Below are 17,592 nucleotides of genomic sequence, written 5' to 3'. Positions count from 1 at the left end.
GGTTTCAACGTGAGTTGCACGTGAGTACTTATATTTTTATTATAAATGCTTTAAATACGTTTGTAAATAGTAGTCCTATACCGATATTATTTTAATTATCACATTAAAAATATTTTATTTCAAAAAATTTAAAGTAATTGGCAAAAATGTTTGGTCCTTAGTTTGGACCATACAACAGGAAATGGTAGCATAGTTACCGTTGACAATGGCGGTCAACTTAAAAGTTAGATCGATAGTTCTATCTCGACGCTAATAAGTACTTGAATAACTGTTTGTATAGTGTTAATTTTATAATACATAACTAAAGCACATGCATTTATAATGAGTTATAAAAGGGACTCTTCAAATAGTTCATTAATAGACGACTCCTCCGACAACACTGAGAACAGTGTTACTGCTAAACTTAGGAGGTTGAAAATAGAAGAAAACCTATTGATGAATAATATTAATAAAATAAATTCAAAAGAAATTGAAGGAAGCAATTCCGAACTCCCTATATTCTACAGTGTAGAATTAAAGAATTACACAGGAAAGTTAAAAAATAGGTTAACAGAAATTAAAAACATATTTGGAGAACTAAAAGCTATGGCTCAAGAGAAGTTAACTAGCGTTGGTGAGTAAATAACGTTTACCATCATGTGGCATCATAAGAACGTGTAGAAAGAGTTAATAATGTTTGGAAAAATCATAGTTAAATAATCATTGGACTTCAATATATAGAACTGGCATCTATAGGTATAATATACGTGTTAATCGGATAGATAATTTTAAGTAAAGTAACTACCTAAATCCTGTGGTTACTTCGTCTGCTGCTACTGACTACTGAGCGGTTACCGCGAAAACCGAAGTTCGCAATTTGCGGGCATTTTTCTCTGTCACTCTAATTACGCCTTCATTGGAGTAAAAGAGAAAGAACCCCGCAATTTGCGAATTACGGTTTCCGCGGTAGCCGCTCTGTACCTATATAATTAACTGTGTTTTTAAACTACTCTACCTAATTATCAATTCTAGACATTGATAACATGAAACGGGACGTAGTTAAGCTGGATGAGAAAATACGCCTACTCAAAACATATGTTCAATCTGAATTAGCTTCGGAAACGTCTAAGGAGAAGGAACTAACAAAACAGGTAACTACAGTCTGACAAACACATCTTGTCAGTCAGTTAAGAACCAGGAAAATTATACTCATCCCTTTCTTTTAGGTTCTAGTACTAGCGTAAGACAAGGACAGTATGATTCAGTCTGATGTCTATGTCTGAAATGCGTCAGTCCTGGGCCAAACTATATTGGTTTATCCCATCACAATGTTCCAGATAATATGGGAATATAAACAGGAAACTCCTTCTATCAGATAATTTATTATTTTCAGATAAATGACGTTGAAGAGAAGAAGTCAAATTGTACGTTTAAACCCAAGATTAAAATTAAACCGTTCAGCCACATTATACCTAGTCCTGTAAAAGTAATGATACAGTCTCCATTTAAATGTAAAGTAAGTAAAGTATTTTAACTGTATACAAGGTGATGCAGTTGGACCACCCTGCATGTATCTTTAGTCACCAACTCATGTACCGGTACTAAAGGGTTTAAAAAAAATACTTATGTGAATTTTCTAACCCTTTCATTAGGTTAACGATGTCTTCTATAGTCTTTGCGATACATTGCATGTATTCACATTCCACAACATTAAATACGGACGCTAATAATTTATTAACCTTTAGCGATATAAATATCGGTCAAAAATTGAAAGATCGGCAGATTAGCACTCCGAAAACCTCGGAAACGAGTACCATGACGTCTTTCACAAGCAAGTACACGGCTACAATCTTGGACGCAAAACGGACATACCTAGTTTTAGGTTAGGTAGGTTATTTGCACCCTGAAAATCTTTAAAACGAGTACAGTGATGAAAAACCCTTACATGAGTAACTATAAAATTATCCAATTTCAAACAATTATTTTCATAAAATTTTAGGAAGTTCAGAATTTTCAAGATTTCATAATAAGCAGTCCCAATCGTTACGGAGGTTGGAATGAATATCACCATAACGTCTTCGTTCAGGTTTGGCAGAAGTATTTCAAATTCAATGATGATATTACATTAAATGGCGCTCAGGAGTTTACATGTTACAACCACGATCAATACCAAGATTTTCAGTCGGAAATATTGGAGAAAATTACAGGTATCTTAAATTATTTTTAATTATATTTTTACCTAAAATATAGGGACGTACCGACTAGTCGCGGGAAAGCCATGGTATAATAATAGGGGAAAGCCTACTATCCGGCCTCATTTGTAGTCGGCGATTAGTCGGCGACTAGTCGGCAAAAATGGCCGATTAGTCGGCACTTTATAAGTGACAGAAAAAAGGGGCAAAAAGAAATAAACAGCAAATATTTACCATAAGCTTTTCACCTATTTTACCCGAATTCATATTTAGGGTGCTTACGAAAACTTTTGTTCGAATTATTGACCGCATGGTCGCTTTCTTGTCCGATAGTCCGGTCGTCGTATGAAAATAGCCTTAGGATTTATTTATTTATTTTATTTTTCAGCATTACTATTTATAATATGACGAATAGCGTATGTATTGTAGTGTATCACCGTGGAATCACCCTTTATAATGACTTTTTCTGAATCGCTCTTAATTTACAGGATCTACGAAAGATGACATAGTTTCGCATTGCAAGTGGTACTGTAAATATTTGTATCTAAGAGAACAACAGCAAAATGCCTTGAATAAGTGGAAGAAAAATAAAAGGATGTTGTCAAAATCTCACCATAAATACAGCAATAACGTATGCGTATTCCAGCTTTTATTTACTTTCATTAGTCTGTACTGTAACAATAACAATAATATTTTTTTGAATTAATAACCGACAGCACCGAACTTTGAAATAAAACTGATGATGCTGATGGGCTCGTGAGAATTTCCTTACCTAATGAGTAGATAGTCATAACTTAGGCCATATAATTACGATTGTCCGGAAAAATTAGGTGGTTACCACCACCTGTCAGCATCAGCAGCAGTGTCAGCACCAAATGCCATACTTTGGAACTGTTGGGTGCCTCACATCATAAACAAGACGATTGGAAATTCCACTCAATTTTATAAAAAGTAATAATGATGTTTATCTTCACTTTTAGGATCACAAAAGAAATATGGATATATCGAAACGATTAAATCGTGAAGAAAAATTTACAAGCATTGAAAACGTGGAAGGTACGAGTATGAGTATGAATATTATGAAATAATTTAAATATAAATTGGGTCATAAAAAAAATGTGTTTAACATTAATTTGTTTTGTTCCGCATGTTCCATACGGTTATTACTGTTATTAGGTACCTCGTAGTTTTAATCCATTGCTAATTTATCTTGAAGCATGAATTATATTTCACAGATTTGTTGGACACGATGGAAACCCGCGATGCAGAGGAAATAGCCAAGTGGGTATTTTTTTTCTTGAATCTGTTTGTAGTTAGGGACCTTAGGGATCCTAAAGAACCCGGTGTTAGTTGAACTACCGAAACTACATTATCTCAAGAGTTGGCTTAGTTAATTTTATACTGGTCTTACTTAACGGAAGCGTCGCCATTGTTAAGATTAGAATAATAGGTTATGGGCTCTGCAACGTCACCGATTTTCGATAAATTGGCGTACTATTGAGGTGCAACGAGTAGAATCAGTTGATCGAATGTCGCAATAAGTACATTTAAAACACATACGAGATCAGTGAGGTTCGTAAAGCCCACGTAAAGCCCATTACATCGGTTTTCTCACGATTTATTCGCCGAAAATTAGTGTCGATAACAGACACATGTCGACCTAAGTTCGGAGTAACTTATTGCTGATCCTGGGTTTGGAAGAATTAGGCCTGGGGATGCAACTTAGACAAACGCTAACATGAAAGAGATTTTATGAGAACTTATTGCAATGAGCTCGGTCTTACATGAAACCCATGACACCCGGTTGTCCCTTATCACGTCTTTTACTAGGAAATTTTGTGCGAATAAATATTTCTTATCTTATCTACACCTGCCCACTTTGTTATTGAATTTATTGATGAAAAAATAATAACAAAACATGTTAAGATTGTCCTAAGATAACGTCAGATATCTAGATTTTATCGTGTTACATATTATTTTTAGCGCTCTATGTGACATGTCAATTCAAGAAGTCGGCTCATCATTTGAAGCAGAGATAAACATAAGTGATGAAGATAAATCGAGATCAAAAAATGCAGCCAAACCAAAGCAGAGATCCTTTAATGACATACTAAAGCCTACAAAACAATGGATTAACAGATGCAATAGCTCGAGTGAGGATGTGAAAGAATATAATGATATTCAGATGATAAAAAAGTTGTAAGTTAACATACAACACAGCCAAGCCTAAAACATTATTTTTTATCTTTAAAACTGTGTTTCAAATCTATTAACTCCAGTTGCGCGTTTGAAACGGCCGTATAAAGGTTCAAAGCTTCCTACAAAGTCTGCGCAACTAGACTTATTTAAATTTTGCATAAGAACGTGCGAGTAACTGGATTGGCCCATCCAGCTTGATATGAGCTTGATCATATCATCTATACGCGTCTTACGCGTAGTAGCCGGTAGCCCGCGCGTTAACTCCAACCTTATGCACCGTGTGCAATTATAGCATTCAACTTTACTTCAATATTTTTGTATTTTCAGACGGATTCCCGATTGGAGAATGCCTTTGCAAGATTGATAATACAAAAACGTAGTTTTAATCGGTGGCCATAAGTGTAATACTTAAAAAAAAAAATTTTTATTATATATTTTTGATTCCTGGTAACAATATCCCATCTGCTGTTGGATGGCATGTGGATGGCCAATGGCCAATGGCGTTGCTTTGCTGTCAAGATGACATTGACATTATTTTATTGAACTTAGGCCGAGCTAATATAGCTCGCGGCTAATTATAATAAAGACCATTTTAGAATAGAAGCGCGCCGCATAATCTCGAGAAGATCGCTATGTGGGTGGTGGGGTCGCTGTATTATTCGCTTCCGTTTCGTTGGTAACGTGGCGCTTCGGTATCGGCTTCGGCAAGAACACAGCCCACTCGTCATTTGGCCGGCAGTTGAGGATAATACCCCTCGCGTCCAAGCCAATTAAAAATAACGCGGTGATTTATTTAATTAGCTAAAATTTTTAGAAGAAAATTCAAACTTCTTCTCATCATGGGGACCTTTGCGACTGTCCTAGGCCTGTTTTTGTTTATCGTCGTGGCCCGGTCCGACGATGCTCCCAAAGGTCCCAAAGTGACACACAAGGTACGTGATCCAAGAAATCCTTAAATCCTGAAAAAGCTATTTGTCGAAATAATTATCTACCTAGTTTCTTTTAATTGTTTTTTATTGAGCTTGATGGATCATAATAGGTTGCTGACCTGGGGGCCAATGACGCGTCAAGTTCTTTGTTTAGGTAACGGGTTTTTGAATTTGTACAGATGTCATCACTTAAATGATGTAATAAAGGACCCTTTTTCTTATCAATAAGCCTGTGATCCAAATCAGAGCTATCCTTGGGCCATTGAATAAGTCAATTCTGACCAATAGATATTGCCTTTGTACACCAATCTAGTAACCTTCTATTGTGATAGACCCTTGGGCTCTACTGGCTTTAAAACTGCCTAAATTGGCTCAACTGGTGCATTATTAAATTATCTAAACAAACTTGTTATTTACTGGCAATTGTATAGAAATGTAAAGGTTGGTCCAGATTGACTAAACCCTGGTTGCTACTTGTATGGAAATTGTGAAGGAGACATGCAATGTGCTGTTTCTATAAAAGCGGTAGTGCAGTCCATCCATACCAATTCATAATATTCCGTGTAAGAGTTACTGGTGGATTAAGTTTTTTTTATTAGTACAAAAATGAAAAAAAGATACAACAAATCATTATATAATTTTGTACATGCAAAGCAAAAAAGAGCCAGATAAAATATATGGAAAGGGTAAAAGTTAGAGGCACTTCCCCCAACTTATAAATTAAATAAATAAATATTATAGGGACATTCTTACACAAACTGACTATGTCCTACGGTAAGCTCAATAAGTCTTGTGATGTGGGTACTTGGGCAACATATAATAATGCAAATACTTAAATACATAGAAAACATATCCATGACTCAGGAACATATATCTGTGCTCATGACACAAATAAATGCCCTTACTGGGATTCGAACCCACAACCATCTGCTTCATAGGCAGGGTTACCCACTAGGCCAGATCGGTCATCAAAAATAAATTGTATACAGGTAAAAAAATGCATATTGCGGACTTTGATTCTATATGACACAATTATCACGCAAACAGGTCACCTTTACCATGAAGATAGGCGATGAACAAGTTGGAGATGTCGTAATTGGTCTGTTTGGAAAAACTGTTCCGAAGACAGCGGAGAACTTCTTCCAGCTGGCACAGAAGCCTAAGGGTGAAGGCTACAAGGGCAGCAAGTTCCACCGTGTGATTAGCAACTTCATGATCCAGGGCGGAGACTTCACTAAAGGAGATGGCACTGGCGGTAAATATGCTGTTTTGAAAATATTTGTGTAACATGAGTATTTTTAAGCAAAGGCAGAAAAGCATACAGGGATAATTTTAAATTTTCTAAATTATTTATAAAATTACATTAGAATTAACTATGTGTAATATATATATATACATATAGCTTATATACGTCCCACTGCTGGGGCTGGGCACAGGCCTCCTCTCAACCATGAGAGGGTTTGGGCTATAGCCAATGCGGGTTGGGGACTTCACATACACCTTTGATTTCTTCTATAAACCAAAAGCTCGTCCCCTTCGGGACGCAAAAGGGCCCATCGGCGATGGGCCATCACACTTGCATTAATTAATTAAAATTACTATTTTAAAACCAAGTTAAACTAATTTATAGCCTGATTTTATGTAAATGGGTGAATCAACATTTTGTTGTCACTAGTTACGGTCTCCTGGGTCACTCTTAAAATACTAGTTTTTTCGAAGTTAAATGAACCAGACTTGAATTTTTTGGTAGTTATAAGGCCTTTCCATAATGGGACATCTACTAAGCATGTTTGTAGTACATGGTACTTACATTAGTTCTTCTAACAAACTATGCTACTATCTCTCCAGGCTGATGGGACAGAATAACAACAAGAAATAGTTGATCGAGCCAAATATAAAATTTGACTTATTACATTCTCGGTACTTAATGACAACATTTAAAAAAATCTATTACTCCTTAGGGAATAAAATGGGATATCACTCCCGCTAAACCTGCATGAAGCACCACGCTTTATGAGCAAGTATAATTAATTATTCTCTTTATACTTACGGCACTCTTGATGTCGGATGTTAAAAGTTAAAAACACATGCATTCCTTAAAATAATGAATAGCGCGTAATATGAAATCGAGAAATTGGCTAAATTCCAATTGGAACAAAGAAACCGAGTTCCTGTAAATAAAGCAAACCCTAAAATAAACAAATCTAATTATAATGGTCCACTGTCAACAAAGTGTCTGGTGGTGCATGATGTGTCTATTGAACCCTATTGTTTACAATGTTTTCATGCTCAAGTCACTCAAAACATTGCCTTACGAGGATACTTATACACGCTTCCTGTTGTTATACTTAGTGATATTTGACTCAAATGTTCGGGCGCGTTCGGCTTTCGACGAGGGTCCGAGCAGTTAAGCCCCTGCTACACGGCAGCCGACAAGCCCCCAAACCGCGTGGCCTTGGTCTGTCCCGGACCGTGTAGACAGTTGTTACCAACAAAATTTCGTTTGACCTCCGGACGCCCTTGGCATGCGAGCGCGCGCCAGCGACCGCGGTCTGAGCGGTCGGTCCGGAACCGTGTAGCCGCCCGACGCCGACCGCACTAGGCCATTTCGCTTGGAGGACGCGCCGTGTGCGCTCGTGTGGTTAATAGACATGCCATGGGTACTCAGTAGCATTTCTAATAATTTATCAAATACTTTCCTCTTCATTCTCAGAAAGTTATATATGTCCCCGTAGCGTAGTCCAGCGAATTCATTAAGTTGAAATGACTCAACAAATGCCGTTTTTTGAGCCAGCTTTTCATTCATATACCCTTTTCTTTTTTTACAAACTTTTTATTAACTTGCAATATACCTAATCGTAAGTATGTAAATATGTTTGTACGGGTCAAATCTTGCAAGTTAAATTAGACCCACTTTCTAGTTTCCGATGGAGCTGAAAATTTGCATACATATATAAGTCGGGTGACAATGCATTATTATGGTACCATAGAGCTGATCTGATGATGGAGACAGGAGGTGGCCATAGGAACCCTGTGATAGAACAACGCGACCTAATTGTGTTTGGGGTTTTTAGAATTGTCTCGATGAGTATTAGTTGCCTCTGGAAAGAAAAGTACAGTCAGCGATAAAAGCTTGTACCAAAAATTGTTTTTTTGCCATAAACTTATTTTTTTGTCATTGCACTAGTATGAGTAGGTGGGTTATGAAATTTGGCGCCGCGACCAATAAGTTTTGCTGCCCCAGAAGTGAAGGAAGAAAAACAAAATGCAATCCGCCAGGGGTGGCATACGCCGCCCTTAGGGCCATACGCCACTGAGTAGGTACTAATGCCACGCCAACTTTCTGAAAGGTTAGGGGCCATTTTGTGCGCTTGCAATACGTGTTGTCCGTCCGCGAGTTCTGAACACACTGTGGTTTGCCACCGTCTAGCCAGGCAACTCAAACGGACCCACACACCAAGGACAGACCAAGGTCAGACGGTTAGTAGGCTTGTCGGCTGCCGTGTAGCAGGGGCTTTATTAAAGGCACAGGCTGCTAAGCGAGAAAAAGAAGGCGTCATAAGCGCCTAGTGTTAGACAGGGACAACGTAATCTGGAAACTGTCAAACATCGGTTTTATTGGATAGGATAGGATTAGGGTTGCCAAATCGAAAGGCGCTATTATCGGGAAAACATATAAATTTTTCGGGATTTTGGGACTTGAGTCGGGAAAAAAAACATTCAAATTAAAGTACATAATTGTATTAAAACAACGATATTTTACATTATTGGCACACCGCTCGACGACAGTTCGGAACTTGCAATTATTGTTTTATAACGTGAAGCTGTTTTTCGGGACAATTTTCACTTTGTCGGGAATCGAGAACACATGCTAAAAATCGGGAGAATCCCGCCAAATCCCGACCATCTGGCAACCCTAGATAGGATAGAGATCATTCTGTTAAAGACACAAAACTGTAAGAATTTTTACAGTAGGTACATGTATTATATGGTGCTACTTTACCGCACTAGTGCGATAATACGCTCATTACGTAACTATGTTGAAAATTTAAAGGGCCATATGTACTGTAAAACGTTGTACGATACATGTGCAAATAGGTAATTCGCTACTCGTGTCGAATTTCCTATTTTTCGCACTTATATCGGACTTGTATGTACTATTTAATTACTACGGACGGAACCCTTCAATGGGATCACGACGAATAAACTGCCTTTGAAGTGGATTAAAAACTAGACTTATATCGACCGGGATATGAACCGTGATTACCTTCTGTATTGTTAAAAACTGCTCAGCTAAACACTAAACAGCTTTAATTACGATTAAATTAAATTATAAATTGTAGGTACACGCGAAAACGTTTCCTTTTATTGGTTATTAATAGTTTACAGCCAATTAGTATGCCGCCGGATAAGGCTTTATGCTACATTAGTTATCGAGAAGGTATAGGAACCCAGTTATTATATATACCATAATATACTTGCAAAATTGCGATAACTTACTAACGATGTGTTACGAAATCATAGTTATGATTTCATCAATCAATAGCCAAGGTAAGGCTTGATTGATTAGTTTCGTAAATAAACGTATCGGGAAATTAATGAAATACCTAATATAGATTTTAATAAGCTGCATATATGTATATGCTACTGGTTTCATCCCATTAACCGATTTAACTTTCCTCGTTAAATATAGGCTATAATCTAAAGTTCTCAAAGTGTGGTACGGTAGGTACGCGTACCCCGAGGGGTTCGTCAGCTATCGTAAAGGGGTTTACAACATGCCACAATACTTATACATAGAGAAATATTAGAATTTAGAAATAAGCATAGAGTGCTCACTCCATACATCAGTTTTTGTTACCAAAACGCCTATTATTTTCATAGTCGACATCTAGCGTCAAGTAGCGGAATTAAGTATCAGTACTGCTGCTCACTACACAATAGATTTAAAACATATATTTCACGTCTCCAGGCCGCAGCATCTACGGTGAGCGCTTCGAAGATGAGAACTTCAAGCTGCGCCACTACGGCGCCGGCTGGTTGTCCATGGCCAACGCGGGCAAGGACACCAACGGGTCCCAGTTCTTCATCACCACCGCCAAGACCACCTGGCTCGACGGACGGCACGTGGTCTTCGGGAAGGTTTTGGAGGGCATGGTAAGGGCGCAGAAGATTGCCCCATATACGTGGGCCATACTGAAAGTTTCTGTATTCTGATATATTAGGTCCTTACCTATGAAATTGGCGTTTTTGTTCATAGATATAAGTCTGATCCTAGTTTTTTTTTTTTTTTACAAAAGTACATACACAATTACAATAAAACTACAATATGATTTCGCCAAACTGCTTGACAGCAATTAATTGTTATTTTTTATTGTTAAGTGTTCAGAATTAAGCCTTGAAAATAGGTCTTTTCATGTGCTGTCGGTTCGAGTATTAAAATTACTTATATTTTTCTAATGGTACCAATTTTCAAGAAATGGAGATATTGAAAACATACCTTAAAGGTGTCAAAAATTACTGGAAAAATTTTGTTTGGTTTGAATTAGCCATCAAAAAAATATCCGCAAAATTAATTGTATGGAAATTCGTGTTTCGTTGAAATTCTCCGAACAAAACGCCAATTTCATAGGTAATGACCTAATATGAGACGACTTATTTTTTCTAAGTCTAAGTCCAGGAATTTTCAGTATGCCCTAAGTATACAGGCATTTTGAATACCATCGCGTTGACAATCGAGCTCACTAGTATTCATTCAGTCAAATTCCATTCAGGGCGGGGGAGTGTGGCCATTCTGTATGAAATACTATTACTATTATCAACTACGGCGACGACTGTCAATGGCCACCGCGGGCAAGGATATCAACGGCTCTCAGTTCAAGTCAGTTCATCATCACCATCGCCAAGACTACTTGGCTCGACAGACGGCATGTCGGCACTGACTCTTTAAGAGCGCTCTTACAAGAAAAGTCGAAATAATGCAAAATTGATGATACTAGTCGACGAAATTCAGGACTTTGCGCTCATTATTAGAAACAATGAGTACTTGTTCCAGTAAAAGCGTCTTCTTATCTTTATAAATATCGTTGTAAATATTAGAAAAAGGACTTATTAAATTAGTAATGATTTTTTTTCTGATGGTCGTTTCCGAAAAACCCCGTGAAGCACTGAATGGCGAGCTCTTATTTGGAAATGTTGAGAATTTTACTCTGCTAAACCTGGCTATTTTGTATTACTAATACCCTGTACTTTAGGCATATCAAACTATATTTTTCCTACATACCTTTGAGAAAGAGAGAATCAAAGTAAAACGAACTCGATTTTCTCTCCGAAACAAGTGTCAATTCCTACGAAAATCTACTTAATATCGAAGTCATTTTCATACTCAAGCAATCTGCAACGTTTGCTTATACTGTTGGTATACATTAGTGTTTATGAAATTCTACTATAATTTTTTGGCAATTTTTTGAAAACTACTCTATATTACCGATGACGCGCGCTGCGCCAGCTCAGTGCCGCGGCAGAGCTTGTAGAGGCAGGACGTGTGTCGGTCGGCTCCGCACATTTTCAACGGCGACGACGAGGTTTTTTATCATTGTGTGCGGCGGGCGCCGTGTAAAACGCTATACTGTGTGCGTGTAAACCGCAACGAAAGACTTTGATCCTAGCACCGTATTATAATTTATAATGGTACAGTTTAATAAACTACCGGACAGGATTAAAAATATTTGAAACGACCTGACATTCTATATGTATTTATTTGACTCAAGATAGTACTCAGGGTCTGATGATGGAGCCGGAAGGTGGTCACCGGTACCAATCAACCATGCAACTAAACCACTTCGTGTTTAGGCTCGTTTTATTCATCTCAACAAGATCTTTGACACAAGATAGTACTCAGGGTCTGATGATGGAGCCGGAAGGTGGTCACCGGTACCAATCAACCATGCAACTAAACCACTTCGTGTTTGGGCTCGTTTGATTCGGCTCAACAAGATCTTTGACTTAAGATAGTACTCAGGGTCTGATGATGGACCCGGAAGGTGGTCACCAGTACCAATCAACAATGCAACTAAACCACTTCGTGTTTAGGCTCGTTTTATTCGTCTCAACAAGATCTTTGACTTAAGATAGTACTCAGGGTCTGATGATGGAGCCGGAAGGTGGTCACCGGTACCAATCAACCATGCAACTAAACCACTTCGTGTTTGGGCTCGTTTGATTCGTCTCAACAAGATCTTTGGCACAAGATAATACTCAGGGTCTGATGATGGAGCCGGAAGGTGGTCACCGGTACCAATCAACCATGCAACTAAACCACTTCGTGTTTAGGCTCGTTTGATTCGTCTCAACAAGATCTTTGACACAAGATAGTACTCAGGGTCTGATGATGGAGCCGGCAGGTGGTCACCGGTACCAATCAACCATGCCACTAAACCACTTCGTGTTTAGGCTCGTTTTATTCGTTTCTATAAGATCTTTGACACAAGATAGTACTCAGGGTCTGATGTTGGAGCCGGAAGGTGGTCACCGGTACCAATCAACCATGCAACTAAACCACTTCGTGTTTAGGCTCGTTTGATTCGTCTCAACAAGACCTTGGACACAAGATAGTACTCAGGATCTGATGATGGAGCTGGAAGGTGGCCACGGGTACCAGTCTACCGTGTAACTGAACCACTTCGTGTTTGGGCTCGTTTGATTTGTCGCAACAAGATCTTTGACACAAGGTAGTACTGAGGGTCTGATGATGGATCCGGAAGGTGGTGACCGGTACCAATCAACCATGCAACTAAACTACTTCGTGTTTGGCTTCGTTCGATTCGTCGCAACAAGATCTTTGACACAAGTTAGTACTCAGGGTCTGATGATGGAGCTGGACTGTGGCCACGGGTACCAGTCTACCATGTAACTGAACCACTTCGTGTTTGGGCTCGTTTGATTTGTCGCAACAAGATCTTTGACACAAGGTAGTACTGAGGGTCTGATGATGGATCCGGAAGGTGGTCACCGGTACCAATCAACCATGCAACTAAACCACTTCGTGTTTGGCTTCGTTCGATTCGTCGCAACAAGATCTTTGACACAAGTTAGTACTCAGGGTCTGATGATGGAGCTGGACTGTGGCCACGGGTACCAGTCTACCATGTAACTGAACCACTTCGTGTTTGGGCTCGTTTGATTCGTCGCAATAAGATGTTTGACACAAGATACTACTCAGGGTCTGATGATGGAGCTGATGATGACAGACAGGTACCCGTCGCCACCTTCGCGCTCCATCATCAGACCCTGAGTACTACCTTGTGTCAAAGATCTTGTTGAGATGAATAAAACGTGCCTAAACACGAAATGGTTTAGTTGCATGGTTGATTGGTACCGGTGACCACCTTCCGGCTCCAACATCAGACCCTGAGTACTATCTTGTGTCAAAGATCTTGTTGAAACGAATAAAACGAGCCTAAACACGAAATGGTTTAGTTGCATGGTTGATTGGTACCGGTGACCACCTTCCAGCTCCATCATCAGACTCTGAGTATCACCTAGTGTCAAAGATCTTGTTGAGACGAATCAAACGATCCTAAACACGATGTGGTTTAGTTGCAGGGTTGATTGGTAATGGTACCTTCCAGCTCCATCATCAGACCCTGAGTACTGTCTTGTGTCAAAGATCTTGTTGAGACGAATCAAACGAGCCCAAACACGAAGTTGTTTAGTTACATGATAGACTGGTACCCGTGGCCACCTTCAAGCTCCATCATCAGACCCTGTGTATCTTCAGTGTCAAAGATCTTGTTGAGACGAATCAAACGAGCCTAATCATGTTACTACATGGTTGATTGGTATCCGTGACCACCTTAATCATCATCAGATCCTCAGTACCAGTTCGTTTTTAAACCCTCGTTGATACAAACTTTACAACCTATAGGTACCAAATGCAATGACGAAACATGTAAATAAGCGAGTAGGTACCTATAATTTCTTTCGAGTAATATACCTTCATAAGTACAAGTATGGGGCTATTCATAAATTACGTCGTTTCAAATGGGAGGAGTGGGGACATCGGATGATGGTAACATGACGTAGGAGGAAACAGATTCATCCGAAGCTTGATTTTTGGATGATTTGAGGGGTGGGGGGGGTCAAAAATCGTCAAAAATAGATGACGTAATTTATGAACAGCCCCTATGTACATTTGCACTGCATTTAGTATTTTCGTACTTACCAAATAACAGTTTTAGAACTTTAAAAGTTAAGTACAGTTAGTGTTGTTATGGTTGATTTCAATATGCTTCGCGAAGGATCAAGAATGTTTAATCCATCATTGTAGTGCGAGTGTGGTAGAAGGGATCGGCGTACTGAGCTCGCACGGCCTGCCGCAGCGCGTAAAATACCTAAACTCGCTCAACGCCGAAATGTAATAGCGCTCTTAAGCACAGCAGATTGTCTAGCAATTGAAAAGTACTGTACAGAAGACTACGACGAAATTAACGCTATAACTTGCTTTTCTCAATTATGCGCGGAGATAATTCTTTATTTTCGTGATAATAGGCTGAGAAACAAAAACTTTATTTTGTGTAGGTTTTTAATTAAACGCTCCGACAATGTACTTTCTAAATTGGGGTCGGAATTAAAAATTAGACTCGTGTCCATAACTTTTGGGAAAAATAGTTTTTACACGACTGCGCGACGCAAAGGAGGCTAATGGGTTTATCAATCTATGTATATGTTAGTCCCATTGCAGCACTCGTGATCAAACGCGGTTTTGATGATTGTGATTATGTGTTTATGACCCACTGACTTGTTACAGGATATCGTGCGTAAGATCGAGCAGACACCGACCGGAGCGAACGACCGCCCCGTCAAGGACGTGGTGATTGTCGAAAGCCGCGCAGAAGTCGTTGCAGAGCCCTTCGCCGTCTCCAAAGAAAGTGCTAAATAACACTAGCTCTCAATGCATTTACTTTGTAAGATTAATTTAAAACTAGGGCCATATTTACATTTACGAACTAATTCGCCGTTTCTGCCCGAAAGTTAGCAAGATTGGCGAAACAAATGCTCAACTTACCCATTATTATGTTATGACCCATTAAGTTCACTTTTGTGCAACACACAAATGAGATTGATAAACAAATGAATAAAATTTGTCTTTGTAATTATGCCTTTTATTTACATAATTTATTTACAAAAGTTTATTAATATATAAATAGGTTATGTATGTACAACATTGTTGGGTATATACATGAATGATACCCACACAAAACACAAATTCATAATTGGTTATTTTTAATTGGGATATATTCTTAATAACTTAACACAAACATTTCAACTTATGAGAATTTTCAGTCCAGGACACACCTGTGTTTCTAGAACAAGATTTTCATAAGCCAATACTGGAATACAATGTAATATTCAATAGCCAAGTCCACACAGAGCGAGCATACATGTGAGGAAATTGCCTCGCGCGTATGCTCGCTGTGTGGACCCAGCTAATGGTGTTGGACTTAACTGTGGGTGTATTTACAATAAAATGCATTTATGCCCCACAGTTAAGTCCAACTCCAAATGGAGAGCTAGCAAATTTCATTATAAAAATTACAGTTGATGTCAGGTATCTTTGTAACAAATGTAGAATTCCACAACTCTTTGTACAATTCTACCTCATCATACTCCTTACTTCTTTGATACATTCCTCAGCCTCCTCTTTGATTTCTTTATTGTTAGCCTGCACCCCCAGTTTCCACCCGTGCCCGCAACTCTTCCTGGCTTCCTCTACCAGTTGCTTCTTCAAATAAGCCCTCCCTAAATTAACATACATTGTTCCTAATTCTTCCATCTCTGGTAACTTCTTTCCTATTTCTATAGCTTGTTTAAAATAAGCAATGCTTTCATCTGTCCTTCCTAACTGGACACAAACTGTTCCAATATCATTCAACTGGACCACAAAATGCTCCTGGCCCACATCACCCACTGACTGCATATGTTCAAGTGAATTTACCATCAATTTCAAGCCTTCCTCCAGTTTATTGCAATCTACACACAACCTTCCACACCAGTCCTCCGCTACTGCAAGCATTTTAATAGTGTCATCACTAGGATTTGTACCCATAGCTCTATGTAACTTTTCTAAGCACCAATCATAACCCAGTTGAGCTGTTGAGTATTCTTTTTTCAAATGGCTGATTCTGGCCAGTTTGATACTAAGATGTACAACTCTAGGATCATCTTCTTTAGCTCCATCTGCCATTATTCTCTGTGTGACTGCAACAAAGAGCTGCTTGGCTTTGTCTAGTTGTTCTCTTTCCAATGCCAAGTTAGCCATGACATCATAGATGTATGTTACACCCATTTTGTGATTCATCTGCTGGGCCTGCCTTAATGCAATGTGAAGTAATTGTTCAGCCTTATCATATTGCAATCTTTGAATAAAAAGTACACAGTGTTTGATAGTTTGAATAAGCTCATCTTCAGCACTAAGTTTTGGTTGAAATCCTAGCCAAGTGAACAGAGAGAACCCAATGGTACATGGTATTGCAGCTTGTTCGGGTAATACTTTAGGGAATGGTACATTAATACACTTCTGTATAAATCTCTTATTAAATTTAATTCTTGATAGGGTATTCCATAGAATCCTATACTTCGACGACATAATTGTTTATTCAATTTTACTCTTATGTAACTAATTACATTTGTTTCGTGAAGTAGGGATAGGGAAAGAATTCTCTAGATTTGTAGTCAGATTATTATGATGTTTAGGCACTAAAATATGTTAAATACGATCTGTGGGTTAAATATGCGAGAATAGCCACATGATTTAGAAATTAGAATTATAGAATTTTCCAAGACATTTTTGTTATTCATGTAAACATGACATTGACATTTTAGAATGACAATGACATTCTTTTACCATAGACAAGCGTGTAGTAGTGTTGCAAGGCTAAATTCGAAAAAATCGGAAAAATCTACCCAAGAAACATGGTCTAATAAAACATGGTCTTCTCTTCCCAGAGTGACACGGGCCTACGTCACAATAACATTGCCACTTTATTTCAACATAACATGGTACAAGGGTACAGTATACCTATGGTTAATAAGTTAAAATATTTCTTTATAATTGTATAATTTTCATTTATATGTATTTTATCTTAAATTTTACAATAACAAGTCATTTTTAATTAATCGTTAGCAATATCTTCCGATTCACGAAATAAATTTCAGACGTTCGGGTAATTCTGTTTACACTACTGGCAACACAGGATGGCGCTGACACATTTGACAATTCGGATCTAGATTAC

At 38.4% G+C, this 17,592-nt stretch overlaps 3 protein-coding genes across 3 annotated transcripts; 2 read left to right on the top strand and 1 right to left on the bottom strand.

Moving 5' to 3' along the window:
• Window positions 1-237: 237 nt before the first annotated feature.
• On the top strand, window positions 238-4,890 carry LOC134798283 (uncharacterized). Its single transcript, XM_063770672.1, has 9 exons — window positions 238-613; window positions 1,012-1,130; window positions 1,373-1,495; window positions 1,979-2,186; window positions 2,660-2,802; window positions 3,152-3,227; window positions 3,407-3,452; window positions 4,155-4,370; window positions 4,698-4,890. Exons 1-9 carry the CDS (start codon window positions 322-324, stop codon window positions 4,732-4,734), a joined length of 1,260 nt encoding a protein of 419 aa, XP_063626742.1. The 5' UTR covers window positions 238-321; the 3' UTR covers window positions 4,735-4,890.
• Window positions 4,891-5,063: 173 nt separating this feature from the next.
• Window positions 5,064-15,453, top strand: LOC134798285 (peptidyl-prolyl cis-trans isomerase 6). The gene is made up of 4 exons (XM_063770674.1): window positions 5,064-5,302; window positions 6,347-6,554; window positions 10,272-10,456; window positions 15,108-15,453. The coding sequence occupies exons 1-4, from the start codon at window positions 5,210-5,212 to the stop codon at window positions 15,237-15,239; spliced, it is 618 nt and encodes a 205-aa protein (XP_063626744.1). The 5' UTR covers window positions 5,064-5,209; the 3' UTR covers window positions 15,240-15,453.
• Window positions 15,454-15,865: 412 nt separating this feature from the next.
• LOC134798284 (tetratricopeptide repeat protein 19 homolog, mitochondrial) lies at window positions 15,866-17,120 on the bottom strand. Its single transcript, XM_063770673.1, has one exon. It carries the CDS (start codon window positions 16,944-16,946, stop codon window positions 15,954-15,956), a length of 993 nt encoding a protein of 330 aa, XP_063626743.1. The 5' UTR covers window positions 16,947-17,120; the 3' UTR covers window positions 15,866-15,953.
• Window positions 17,121-17,592: the final 472 nt, after the last annotated feature.

Source organism: Cydia splendana, chromosome 16 (genome assembly GCF_910591565.1).
Source record: "Cydia splendana chromosome 16, ilCydSple1.2, whole genome shotgun sequence".
Taxonomy (NCBI): domain Eukaryota; kingdom Metazoa; phylum Arthropoda; class Insecta; order Lepidoptera; family Tortricidae; genus Cydia; species Cydia splendana.
The sequence above is the reverse complement of the archived record's forward strand: the minus strand, read 5'-3'. Positions and strand labels throughout refer to the sequence as shown.

Coding starts and splice junctions, on each gene's coding strand:
- LOC134798283 (XM_063770672.1), top strand. CDS start 322: ATGAGTTATAAAAGGGACTCTTCAAATAGTTCATTAATAGACGACTCC. Junction 1,496..1,978: donor AGTCTCCATTTAAATGTAAA/GTAAGTAAAGTA, acceptor ATAAAATTTTAG/GAAGTTCAGAATTTTCAAGA. Junction 3,228..3,406: donor AAGCATTGAAAACGTGGAAG/GTACGAGTATGA, acceptor TATATTTCACAG/ATTTGTTGGACACGATGGAA.
- LOC134798285 (XM_063770674.1), top strand. CDS start 5,210: ATGGGGACCTTTGCGACTGTCCTAGGCCTGTTTTTGTTTATCGTCGTG. Junction 5,303..6,346: donor GTCCCAAAGTGACACACAAG/GTACGTGATCCA, acceptor TCACGCAAACAG/GTCACCTTTACCATGAAGAT. Junction 6,555..10,271: donor TAAAGGAGATGGCACTGGCG/GTAAATATGCTG, acceptor TCACGTCTCCAG/GCCGCAGCATCTACGGTGAG.
- LOC134798284 (XM_063770673.1), bottom strand. CDS start 16,946: ATGTCGTCGAAGTATAGGATTCTATGGAATACCCTATCAAGAATTAAA.